Source organism: Thamnophis sirtalis, unplaced genomic scaffold (genome assembly GCF_051295495.1).
Source record: "Thamnophis sirtalis isolate CommonGarterSnake01/CBP01778 unplaced genomic scaffold, rThaSir2_p1.2 scaffold_15, whole genome shotgun sequence".
NCBI lineage: Eukaryota > Metazoa > Chordata > Lepidosauria > Squamata > Natricidae > Thamnophis > Thamnophis sirtalis.
Genome location: NW_028261395.1, coordinates 45933337 through 45945243, shown reverse-complemented (window position 1 = coordinate 45945243; position 11907 = coordinate 45933337). Strand labels below are relative to the sequence as shown.

Below are 11907 nucleotides of genomic sequence, written 5' to 3'. Positions count from 1 at the left end.
GCCTGCAGTGCTGCCTTTAACCACTGCGCCACCTCGGCTCAAGGACTACCTGTCTAACGGCGCCTTAACATACAGCAGACTCCAGAAATATTGGCAGCCGGAAATTTCCAACGGAAGATCAAATAATCTTTACTCTTCCTTCTGTTCAGTTTTTCACTCCCCTCTTCAAGACAATCTTATTGTATTTCTCCGAAAATAAGACAGGGTCACATTTTCTTTTGACACCTGAAATAAGCACTTGGCTTATTTTTGGGGAGGTCTTATTATTTTTGGGGTGCAGGAGGCGGAGAGCGGGCTCGCCCCGTGGCTGTTACGGTGTCGTAATATTTTCGGGGAGGGATTATTTTAGCCCATGTGTTCCAAAACCCCCGACTGGGCTCATTATCCGGGGAATGTCTTATTTTGGGGGGAAACGGGGTAAAACTCATTTTTACTGCCCCCCCCCCAGCTCCACCAAACTTGCAGGGCAGACAATCTGGGGTGAAGACATCAGAGTGGGAAACACCCCCCTATGTAAAATGGACTATGACACCTGTCACAGGTGAGCCAATGGGACCTCTGCTGATGCTAGAGGCCAATTTGGCTACCCAGTTTGGGAGGAAAGTGAGACCATCAGTCTGGACAAAGGTGAGGGGCGAAAGGAGGGTTGAAGGTGGGTGGGTGGGTAGGAAAGTCTCGTGGGGGGGAGCACAGCCCCTCTGTACACCTGCAGAGATTTCTTGAAACGACCGGGTTTCCCCCCCCCCCCCCCAAAAAAAAATAAGATTAATTTTTGCTCCACAATGAAATTTTTCCATTTAGGTTTTCAGGGAAATACAGTACTGAATTCATCCGACAATCTTAACGGGGTCTTATTTTTGGAGTGGGTATATATATATATATATATATATATATATATATATATATATATATATATATATATATATATATATATATATATATATATATATATATATATATATATATTAGTGTCACAACCCCTGGTAAGCCCCAATTATGGGAGGAAGCTAACTGCTTCCAACATCTGTCAATCGGCTCGTCACAAGAGTCCATCACGACTCTTAAATAGCTTGAAATAGATCTATACTAGTCTCCCTTTATTTATCAGCACAAATAAAAAAACACACACACACACACACACACACACACACACACACACACACACACACACATATATATACTTAAAGTCACAACCCCTGGTATGCCCAAATGTGGGAGGAAGGTCACACTTCCACTCTCTGTCATTAGGCTCGTCACAAGAGTCCATCCAGACAGAAACCCAATATTTTTACTGTTGCCTTTGTTATATTTGTGTTTTTATTTGTGCTGATAAATAAATAAAGGAAGACTAGTATAGATCTATTTCAAGCTATTTAGCTCTCATCAGCTAGCCATATCCTTACTGGGATTCGAACTGGGATTTATTTATCAGCACAAATAAAAACATATATATATATATATATATATATATATATATATATATATATATATATATATATATATATATATATATATATATATATATATATATATATATATATATATATATATATATATATATATATATATATATATATATATATATATATATATATAAAATTAGATTTTTACAACCCCTGGTAAGCCCCAATTATGGGAGGAAGCTAACTGCTTCCATCATCTGTCAATCGGCTCGTCACAAGAGTCCATCACGACAGAAACCCAATATTTTTACTGTTGCCTTTGTTATATTTGTGTTTTTTTATTTGTGCTGATAAATAAATAAAGGGAGACTAGTATAGATCTATTTTCAAGCTATTTAGCTCTCATCAGCTAGCCATACCCTTACTGGGATTCGAACCTGGGCTATATTACATACTAGGCAGACTTCTTAGCCATTAGGCCACAGGCTCTTATCCATTATCAGTGAAGCCAGGGTGAAAGGTATCTATTAGATTTTTTACAACCCCTGGTAAGCCCCAATTATGGAGGAAGCTAACTGCTTCCATCATCTGTCAATCGGCTCGTCACAAGAGTCCATCACGACAGAAACCCAATATTTTTACTGTTGCCTTTTTGTTATATTTGTGTTTTTTTATTTGTGCTGATAAATAAATAAAGGGAGACTAGTATAGATCTATTTCAAGCTATTTAGCTCTCATCAGCTAGCCATACCCTTACTGGGATTTGAACCTGGGCTATATTACATACTAGGCAGACTTCTTAGCCATTAGGCCACAGGCTCTTATCCGTTATCAGCGAAGCCATTTGTTATATTGCCTTTGTTATATTTGTGTTTATTTATCAGCACAAATAAAAAACACACATATATATAACTGAAAAATCATGCCAGGGCTTATTTTCCCACTAGGTCTTACTTTGGGGAAGGCGGGTAGTCCTCTGCCACGAAATTCTTCTGCATTTCTCCCTCCGCGGGGTTTTTTTTCCCCATTCCGTTTGCTGAACTTTCGCAAGAGAAGGGAATCGGCGAGAAAATTCTCCAGCTGACGCACTTCTGCACATCCTGGCACCCATAAGCCGAACAAGCATGTAAGTTTTCATTGCACAATCTTTCTCCAGGCGTCGGTAACATCCTGGGGTCCCTAACTTTTATTTAACCCCCCCTCCCCGTAAGGTTCTCTCTCCCCCCCACATCCATGGTTCTCCCGTTTGAAAGAGAGGCAGTTGGGTTCTGGGGCAGGGGTGAAATTCAGCAGATTCCGACAAGTTCTCGCTTTTTCCCGGATTTTGCAGTATCCTTCCCCTGGAGTGGGGAGGGAATGGGGATTTTGCAGTATCCTTTCCCCTGGAGTGGGGAGGGAATGGAGATTTTGCAGTATCCTTTCCCCTGGAGTGAGGAGGAATGGGGATTTTGCAGATTCCAAATATTGGAATGTGCAGAGATGCATAGGATACTTTGCCTTATCCTTTCCCCTGGAGTGGGAGGGAATGGAGATTTGCAGTATCCTTTCCCCTGGAGAGGGGAAGGAAATGGGGATTTTGCAGTATCCTTTCCCCTGGAGTGGGAAGGGAATGGAGGTTTTGCAGTATCCTTCCCCTGGAGTGGGGAGGGAATGGGGATTTTGCACTATCCTTCCCCTGGAGTGGGGAGGGAATGGAGGTTTTGCAGTATCCTTCCCCTGGAGTGGGGAGGGAATGGGGATTTTGCAGTATCCTTCCCCTGAGAGGGGAGGGAATGGGGATTTTGCAGTATCCTTTCCCTGGAGCGGGAAGGGAATGGAGATTTTGCAGTATCCTTTCCCCTGGAGTGGGGAGAGAATGGGGATTTTGCAGATTCCAAATATTGGAATGTGCAGAGATGCATAGGATACTTTTGCAGTATCCTTCCCCTGAAGCAGGGAGGGAATGGAGATTTTGCAGTATCCTTCCCCTGCCACACCCTCCAAGCAATGCCCACAGAACCAGTAGTACAAAAAATTTGAATTTCATCACTGCTTCTGTGTGACTTTGCGCCAGTCACTCTGCCTTAGCTCGGCCTACTTCACAGGGCTGTTGTTGTGAGGGGTGGGGTAAGGAGGCGCGTTATGGCTGCCTGAGGAATTCTGGGAGTTGGAGTCCGTTGCCTCTTAACCTTCTCAGGGTTGGGAAAACCCGAGACGAAGAGAACGATCTCAGTTCTGAACTTTGAAATTGTTTCTCGAACGTGACTTGATTTCTCTCCGTCTTGCTTCGCTCAGACGGATAAACCCACTTGCATTTTCTGGGATCGAGTTGGACCCACAAGAATGAATCCACCGTCGGATGGAGAGGAGGATCCTGCTGGAGATCACCCAAACCTTTGGATCAGTACATACGGGAGGGTCAGTTTCCTATCTTTGTGAAAACAAGCCCTAATTTAGAACAATGCTAACTAGGTTTCCATGGAAAGATGCAGACCAGGTGAGCCAAGAGCCGAGGTGGCGCAGTGGTTAAATGCAGCACTGCAGGCCTCTTTAGCTGACTGCAGTTCTGCAGTTCGGCTGTTCAAATCTCACCGGCTCAGGGTTGACTCAGCCTTCCATCCTTCCGAGGTGGGTGAAATGAGGACCCGGATTGTTGTTGGGGGCGATATGCTGACTCTGTAAACCGCTTAGAGAGGGCTGAAAGCCCTATGAAGCGGTATATAAGTCTAACTGCTATTGCTAACTGCTAACAGCCTCCATGTTTGAGGATTGTTAGCAGGGATGCGGCCTGCCAATGGCCATCAAAGCTGCCAGCAGATTCGGAGAGTGAGGAGGGTTGGGGAGGAAGATGGGCCAGTCCTGGAGTCTGGGGGAGGCTCTGAGGAGGGCTCTGGGTCGGAGGCAGAGAGGGGGACAGGGCCGTCCGACAGTTATCAGCTGCCTTCGGAGTCAGACATCAGTGAGGCAGAAGAACAGCTGGAGCCTGTTCCCAGCGTGCGGATGCACAGAGTTGCCAGGGGAAGGGAAGAGGTAAAGAATAGGAGTCGACTTGGGAGAAAGGACACAGGTGGGCGGTGAATGGCCCCTCCCAGAGAGAATAAAAGAGGAGCAAAAGGGGAGTGGGAGCTTACAGGAGACTATTAGTTCGCTTCGTCGGTTCTTCGCAAACACGCTAACAGGTGTGAGTTATTTTGGCAGGCCTGAAACAGCTGGAACAGCAAGAGCTTCTGTGCGACACAACTATTGTGGCTAAAGGAGAACGATTCCCCTGTCACAGGTATTGTGTTATAGTGTCCTTCCTTCCTCCTTCCTTCCTTCCTTCCTTCCTTTCCTTCCTTCCTTCCTTCCTTTTTCTGTCTGCCACTCCACTACAGTAAGATCAGACCAAAAATTGCTGTGTGTGTGTGTGTGTGTGTGTGTGTGTGTGTGTGTGTGTGTGTGCAAAAACTGGAGAATGAGGTGAAAAAAACAGAAGCCTCTTCAGCCAGTCAGGAGACATTTGGAAAGCCAGAGGGAAAACGACAGTCCTATTTTGTTTCCTGGACTGAATAGGATACTCCTGGCAGCGATCAACCCCTACTTCCGAGCCATGTTCTCCAACTCTTTCCGAGAGTCTCAGGACGGGGAGGTGCTTTTGCAGGACATGGACCCCGCCATTATTCACATGGTGGTGCAATATTACTACACGGAGGAAATCGAACTCACGCCGGAGATCGCGGAAAGCCTGTATGAAGCCGCCAGCCGCCTCCAGATCCTTCCTTTGCTGGAGAGCTGTTCCAGGTAAGCACGACGCCTGTTCATTATGGGGAGTGGGGAAACCCACCCAGTCTTTTTTCTTGCTCAGGAGCGCCCTCTCCAGTTCTCTTCCTGCTCAACAGTGCCCTCTAAAATTCTCTTCTGCTCAAGAGCGCCCTCTACAATTCTTTTCCTGCTCAAGAGCGCCCTCTATAATTCTTTTCCTGCTCAAGAGCGCCCCCTACAATTCTTTTCCTGCTCAACAGCGCCCCCTACAATTCTTTTCCTGGCTCAACAGAGCCCTCTAAAATTCTCTTCCTGATCAACAGTGCCCTCTATAATTCTTTTCCTGCTCAAGAGCGCCCTCTATAATTCTTTTCCTGCTCAAGAGCACCCTCTACAATTCTTTTCCTGCTCAAGAGCGCCCTCTACAATTCTCTTCCTGCTCAAGAGTGCCCTCTACAATTCTTTTCCTGCTCAAGAGCGCCCTCTAAAATTCTCTTCCTGCTCAAGAGTGCCCTCTATAATTCTTTTCCTGCTCAACAGCGCCCTCTACAATTCTCTTCCTGCTCAACAGCGCCCCCTACAATTCTCTTCCTGCTCAAGAGCGCCCTCTACAGTTCTCTTCCTACTCAACAGCGCCCTCTACAATTCTCTTCCTGCTCAAGAGCGCCCTCTACAATTCTCTTCCTGCTCAAGAGCGCCCTCTACAATTCTCTTCCTGCTCAAGAGCGCCCTCTACAATTCTTTTCCTGCTCAACAGCGCCCTCTACAATTCTCTTCCTGCTCAAGAGCGCCCTCTACAATTCTCTTCCTGCTCAAGAGCGCCCTCTACAATTCTCTTCCTGCTCAAGAGCGCCCTCTAAAATTCTCTTCCTGCTCAAGAGCGCCCTCTAAAATTCTCTTCCTGCTCAAGAGCGCCCTCTAAAATTCTTTTCCTGCTCAAGAGCGCCCTCTACAATTCTCTTCCTGCTCAAGAGCGCCCTCTACAATTCTTTTCCTGCTCAAGAGTGCCCTCTACAATTCTCTTCCTGCTCAACAGCCCTCTACAATTCTTTTCCTGCTCAACAGCGCCCTCTACAATTCTCTTCCTGCTCAACAGCGCCCCCTACAATTCTTTTCCTGCTCAACAGTGCCCTCTAAAATTCTCTTCCTGCTCAACAGCACCCCCTACAATTCTTTTCCTGCTCAACAGCGCCCCCTACAATTCTCTTCCTGCCCAAGAGCGCCTCTACAATTCTCTTCCTGCTCAAGAGCGCCCTCTACAATTCTTTCCTGCTCAAGAGCGCCCTCTACAATTCTCTTCCTGCTCAAGAGCGCCCTCTACAGTTCTTTTCCTGCTCAAGAGCGCCCTCTACAATTCTCTTCCTGCTCAACAGCGCCCTCTACAATTCTCTTCCGGCTCAACAGCGCCCTCTACAATTCTTTTCCTGCTCAAGAGCGCCCCCTACAATTCTTTTCCTGCTCAACATTGCCCTCTAAAATTCTCTTCCTGCTCAAGAGCGCCCTCTATAATTCTTTTCCTGCTCAACAGCGCCCTCTACAATTCCCTTCCTGCTCAAGAGCGCCCTCTACAATTCCCTTCCTGCTCAAGAGCGCCCTCTACAATTCTTTTCCTGCTCAACAGCGCCCTCTAAAATTCTCTTCCTGCTCAAGAGCGCCCTCTACAATTCTCTTCCTGCTCAAGAGCGCCCCCTACAATTCTTTTCCTGCTCAACAGCGCCCTCTAAAATTCTCTTCCTGCTCAACAGCGCCCCCTACAATTCTTTTCCTGCTCAAGAGCGCCCCTACAATTCTTTTCCTGCTCAACAGCGCCCTCTACAATCCTCTTCTTGCTCAAGACTGCCCCTCTACAGTTCTCTTAAATAACAGCAGGGAATATGTTATTCCAGTGTTTCTCAAACCTTGGCAACTTGAAGATGCCCGGACTTCAACTCCCAGAATTCCCCAGCCAGCATTTTGTGTGGCGGGGACCAAAACTGGGTGCAGATTCCCGAGGTGGCTTTACTAAGGCTTTACAAAAGTGGTACTAATTTTGATTTTGATTCTCTGCCTCTGTTTATACCAGTGTTTCTCAACCTTGGCAACTTGAAGATGTCCAGATTTCAACTCCCAGAATTCCCCAGCAGTGGTTAGGACAGTGTTTCTCAACCTTGGCAACTTGAAGATGCCCGGACTTCAACTCCCAGAATTCCCCAGCCAGCATTCGCTGGCTGGGGAATTCTGGGAGGGGGAATTCTGGGAGTTGAAGTCCGGGCATCTTCAAGTTGCCAAGGTTGAGAAACACTGTGTTATTCTGGGCAGTTCCTCCTTCCTTGGTGGGGTTTTCTCTCCTTACTTTCTCCGTCTCTTTGCAGCTACCTGTTGGAGCACCTCTGTCCGGAGAACTGCCTGAGCATCTACCAGCTCGGCTACTCGCACAACGACCCTGCGCTCTTCCAGGAGGCCAAGAGCCTGGTGCACGCCCACTTCAAGCGCCTCTCCCAGGAGGCGCCCACTTTCCTCGACCTCAACCCCAGCACCTTGGAGAGCATCCTGGCTTCAGACAACCTGCTCGTCTCCTCCGAGCTCCTGGTCTACCGGGCCGCGTGCGCTGGGTCCAAGCCCAGAGCCCCCTCCGCCTGCCTTTCCTGGCCCGCCTGCTAGCCCAGGTGCGCTTCCCGCTGCTCACCCCGGAAGAGCTGCGCCAGGTGCAAGCCGAGCTCCTGCAGAGGCCCAAGGAACTGCGCCCGCGCTGGAGGCGCCTCAACCGGCAGGAGCGCCTGGCTCAGTGCGGGGGTCTCCGGCGGGGCATGTTTAACACCTGCATTGTCTGCGTGGACCTTTTCAACCTGGAAGGCCCCGAGCTGCGGACCAAGGATTTCCAGGTGGGCTGCTACGACCCCCAAGCCGGCCTTTGGAGAAGCTGCCGTTGCTGGAGAGACTCTACTGCGCGCGATGCGTGGCGCTGCGCGACCGGCTTTTCGTCACGGGCGGCGTCCACACGGACGACACCTACTCCAACACGCTGCACGAGTACAGCCCCCTGCGCGGCCGCTGGAGCCGGCTGGAGCCCATGTCGGTGGCGCGGGCCTCCCACGGCTTCCTCGCGTGGGGAGGCCGCCTCTTCGCGCTGGGCGGCTGGCGCAACTTCGAGGACTACCTCGACTCCGGGAGAGCTACGACCTGGGCGAGCGGCGCTGGGCGCGCATCGCCCGCTTGCCGCTGCCCCTCAGCCACTTCGCGGCGGCCGCGCTGCGTGGGCGGCTCTACCTGGTGGGGGCGCGACGGAGTCGGTGGGCACCTGGTACGCATCGCGCAAGGTCCTCATCTACCAGGTGGGCGCCGACCAATGGACCCAAGCCTTCCTCAGCAGCGGCGGCTACTGGGCGGGCGCCGTGGCCATGAACGAGGGCATCTACGTCGTGGGGGGCTACTTCCGCGGACGCGCGCGGCACCACCAGCCCACGCGGGACCGGCGGCCTGAGCCGGATGGCTTGCGCTGCACCCGGCGCTGCTTCTTCCTGGGCGCCGACGGGCGCGTGGACCGCCGCGTGACGGTGCCCTCTTTGCCCGTGGAGCTGGCCGGGGCGGGCGTGGTGCGGTGGAAGCAGCGGATCTACGTGCTGGGCGGCGAGAACGTGGCGCTGGGGCGGCGGGCGGTGGGCGACAACGAGGAGGAGTATTACAACACCGTCTACTACTGGGAGCAGGGCGCCCCCCGCTGGGTCCGCTGCCAGGAGCGGCTGCCCTTTGCCAACTGGGGAGTCAGCGGCTTCGGCTGCGCCGCCGTTAAGCTGCCCAAGAAGCCAATCCTGGAGTTGTTCCGCAAGACGACCGTGGCACTTACGGGCCTGGAGGGGCCTGTCTGTTGAATGCCCCCCCCCCCCGCGCGCCTGGCCCCTCTTTCTCTCCCGTTGGGCTTCTCTCTCGTTCCCCCCTCTCTTTTCTTTCTTTCTTTCTTTCTTTCTTTCTTTCTTTCTTTCTTTCTTTCTTTCTTTCTTTCTTTCTCTCTCCTCTTTTTCTCCCTTCCTTCCTTCCTTCCTTTCTTCCTTCCTTTCTTTTTCACACTCTCTTATTCTTTCCTCTCCCTCCCTCCCTCCCTCCCTCCCTCCCTCCCTCCCTTTCTCTCTCTCTCTCTCTCTCACACACACACACACACACCGGGCCACCCCTTGTCCCAACACAGAGTCTAGAAAGAAAGAAAAAACCCTACTTGCTTGCCTACCAGCCTGCCTGCCTTTCATTCCTGAGGGAGGGGCTCTCCAATATCTGGGCAGATTTATATATCCTTTTTTTAATGTTTAAAATGTGTTCATAGTATACTTAGAAGATTAAGGATAACTGCTTCAAAGTCAGTTTAAGTGACAGTTCAGCTCCACTGTGCATATACGCGCGCACCTCCTAGTGGCCAGCAGTGGCCCATGCGGGAGAGGCGCATGTATCCATGGGGGGAAGGGAGCAGGGTGGGGGGCTTGTCTTCCCCCTTGTGGGCCATTTTGGGTCCCAAGAGGCTGCAAGAAGGCCGACTAGGCTCAAAACGGGGCACAAGGGGATCGCAGGGGCGGGGGGGGGAGCGTGGAGGGGCACACATACCCAGGGGGCAGTGGCCATGGGCGTGTTGTTGTGCATGCATTGCATAAGGGGTGTGCGTGAAAAGCTTAGCCATCACTGGTGTAGTGTCTTCTGCTTGAGGGAAAGGGTTGGACTAGAGGACCTCCAGGGTCCCATCCAGCTCTATTCTGATTGATTGATGGATTGAAATGGTCAAGGGTCTCCTGCTTGAGCAGGGGGTTGGACTAGAAGACCTCCGAGGTCCCTTCCAGATCTAATTTGACTGATTGAAATGGTCTAGGGTCTCCTGGTTGAGCAAGGGGCTGGACTAGAAGACCTCTAAGGTCCCTTCCAGCTCTATTCTGATTGATTGACTGACTGAAATGGTCTAGTGTCTCCTGCTTGTTCAGGGGGTTGGACTAGAGGACCTCCAAGGTCCCTTCCAGCTCTATTCTGATTAATTGAAATGGTCCAGGGTCTCCTGCTTGAGCAAGGGGCTGGACTGGAAGACCTCCAAGGTCCCTTCCAGCTCTGTCCTGATTCAAATTGATTCAACGATGAAGAACCTCAATAGAACCTCCTTCTTTCATCCAATGACTCGGCAGAATCAGCCACTCAATCCCACAGGAGACACCCCTCCGAGACCGTGTGCCTTCCATTGTCGGTCAAATTTATTTGGGGGGGGGGGAAGGAAGGAAAAACAGCGTCTTGAAATGTTTGGCCCCCCAAACCTCCTCGAAGTTCTAGCAGATGGTAACGCCAGGTCTTAAAAGACGTCAGGTGAGAACAGCCGACATCTTCGGGGTGAATCATTGCGAAGCTGCTGGGATTTGGCGCTTGGGAGACATCCGACAGTCAACCTATCGGAAAACGTGATGGTTCTGTGGCCCATGGTCTTTGTAGTCACCTCGAGAGGTCCACAGAAGCCAATGGCAATTGTACATCATTAGAGTTGTCTGTATGGATAATCCAGCCTGATGTTCACGCAAAACACGTTGGCGGGAACTACGATTTGGCGATCGCCGACACAATGACCACCGACGTCACTTGGAAGAGTTTGGAGGATGTGAGGCTTTGGGTCTCAACAGCGTCGCGCACCCAAATCTGCTGATGCCTTCTCGCGGCACCGGGATTTCGGCGCTGGCCCTGTGCCAGCGGGACTCGCCCGGCTGCCAGTGATAGATCACTTTGTACCGCTGGGAGAGAATCTTCTCCGCCCAACACGTAGATCCGTTTGCCGCAGCGAACCACCGCGGCGTTAGCCAGGCCTCGCCGCAGCTTGGGAATGGCCACGTTGGGGTTCACCTTGCCGGATTCGTTGACGAAGAAACATTTACGGGTGCTGTGGCGGTTCTCCGGCACGAGGGCCCTCTCCTGCCAATCCTCGTTCTTCTTCTCGGTGTAACCCCCAATGACGTAGATGCCGTTCTCGGCGGCCACGGCACCCGCCGCGAAGAAGCCCGTCGCCAGAGGGACCTGTGTCCACGTGTTGGAAGCTGTCGTGTAGATCAAGACTCCCTTGTGGAACAGCCAGTGGTTGGAGACCCCGGTGGCGCCTCCAAGGAGGTACACCTTCTCCCGCAACACGCTGGAGGCCGGGTGGCTCAGGGCGAAGGGCAGCTTGGCCATCGGAGTCCAGATCCCCGTGTCGAGGTCCAGGGTCTCGGCCAGGTGTTAGGAAACTCTGAAATCTGCGCCAGCCTCCCATGGCGTAGAGTTTTTGGCGGTCGAACACGAAGCCGTGGGCCGCCCGGGGCACCGCCATGGCCGGGAGCTGCCGCCACTGGTTGGTGAAGGCATCGAATTCGTAGACGGCGTTGGAGTACGCGTTCTTGTGGACGCCTCCCGAGAGATAGACCTTGTCTCCGTTGGAGGTACAGCAAGCGTGGGTCAACGATTGAACGCCGGGAGTTTCTCCCAGACTTCGGCCTGCGGCTCGTAGCAGCTCACGTGGGCCTCTTCGCTCTCCAGCTGCTGATACTCGCACATCTGGGTGTCGATGCAGAGGATGTGCGGCTTGTACATGCCTTGGCGCAGCCCGCAGCTTTCTCGCAACCGTTCTGGGCCGTCCATGACTTTCCGTTCGAGACCGAAATCGTCCCATCTCAGCAGATCTTCCCGGAGGATGTCTTGCTCCTCGGGACCCAAGAGGGGGAAACGGGACTTGTTGCAGAAGATGTCCGAGGAAGTGTCGGCGCTGGCTGGCCTCGCCCTGCACCCACCCGTACCGCCTGGTAGACCTTCAGCTCCGAAGCCA

The 11907-nt window shown here is 51.6% G+C and overlaps 1 protein-coding gene and 1 pseudogene across 2 annotated transcripts in view; one reads left to right on the top strand and one right to left on the bottom strand.

Moving 5' to 3' along the window:
- Positions 1 to 518: 518 nt before the first annotated feature.
- LOC148042608 (kelch-like protein 6) lies at positions 519 to 8971 on the top strand. Its single transcript, XM_087702457.1, is given in 9 exon segments — positions 519 to 541; positions 3712 to 3800; positions 4581 to 4659; positions 4935 to 5162; positions 7475 to 7704; positions 7707 to 8015; positions 8018 to 8266; positions 8269 to 8370; positions 8373 to 8971. Coding segments are annotated over 9 exon segments (1908 nt in total).
- A 1379-nt stretch (positions 8972 to 10350) lies between these two features.
- Positions 10351 to 11907, bottom strand: part of LOC106556146 (kelch-like protein 38) — a 9576-nt pseudogene continuing 8019 nt past the window's right edge. Inside the window, exon 5 of the transcript XR_015695164.1 lies at positions 10351 to 11907. This exon is cut by the window's right edge and continues 197 nt beyond it. The product of XR_015695164.1 is annotated as a kelch-like protein 38 (transcript).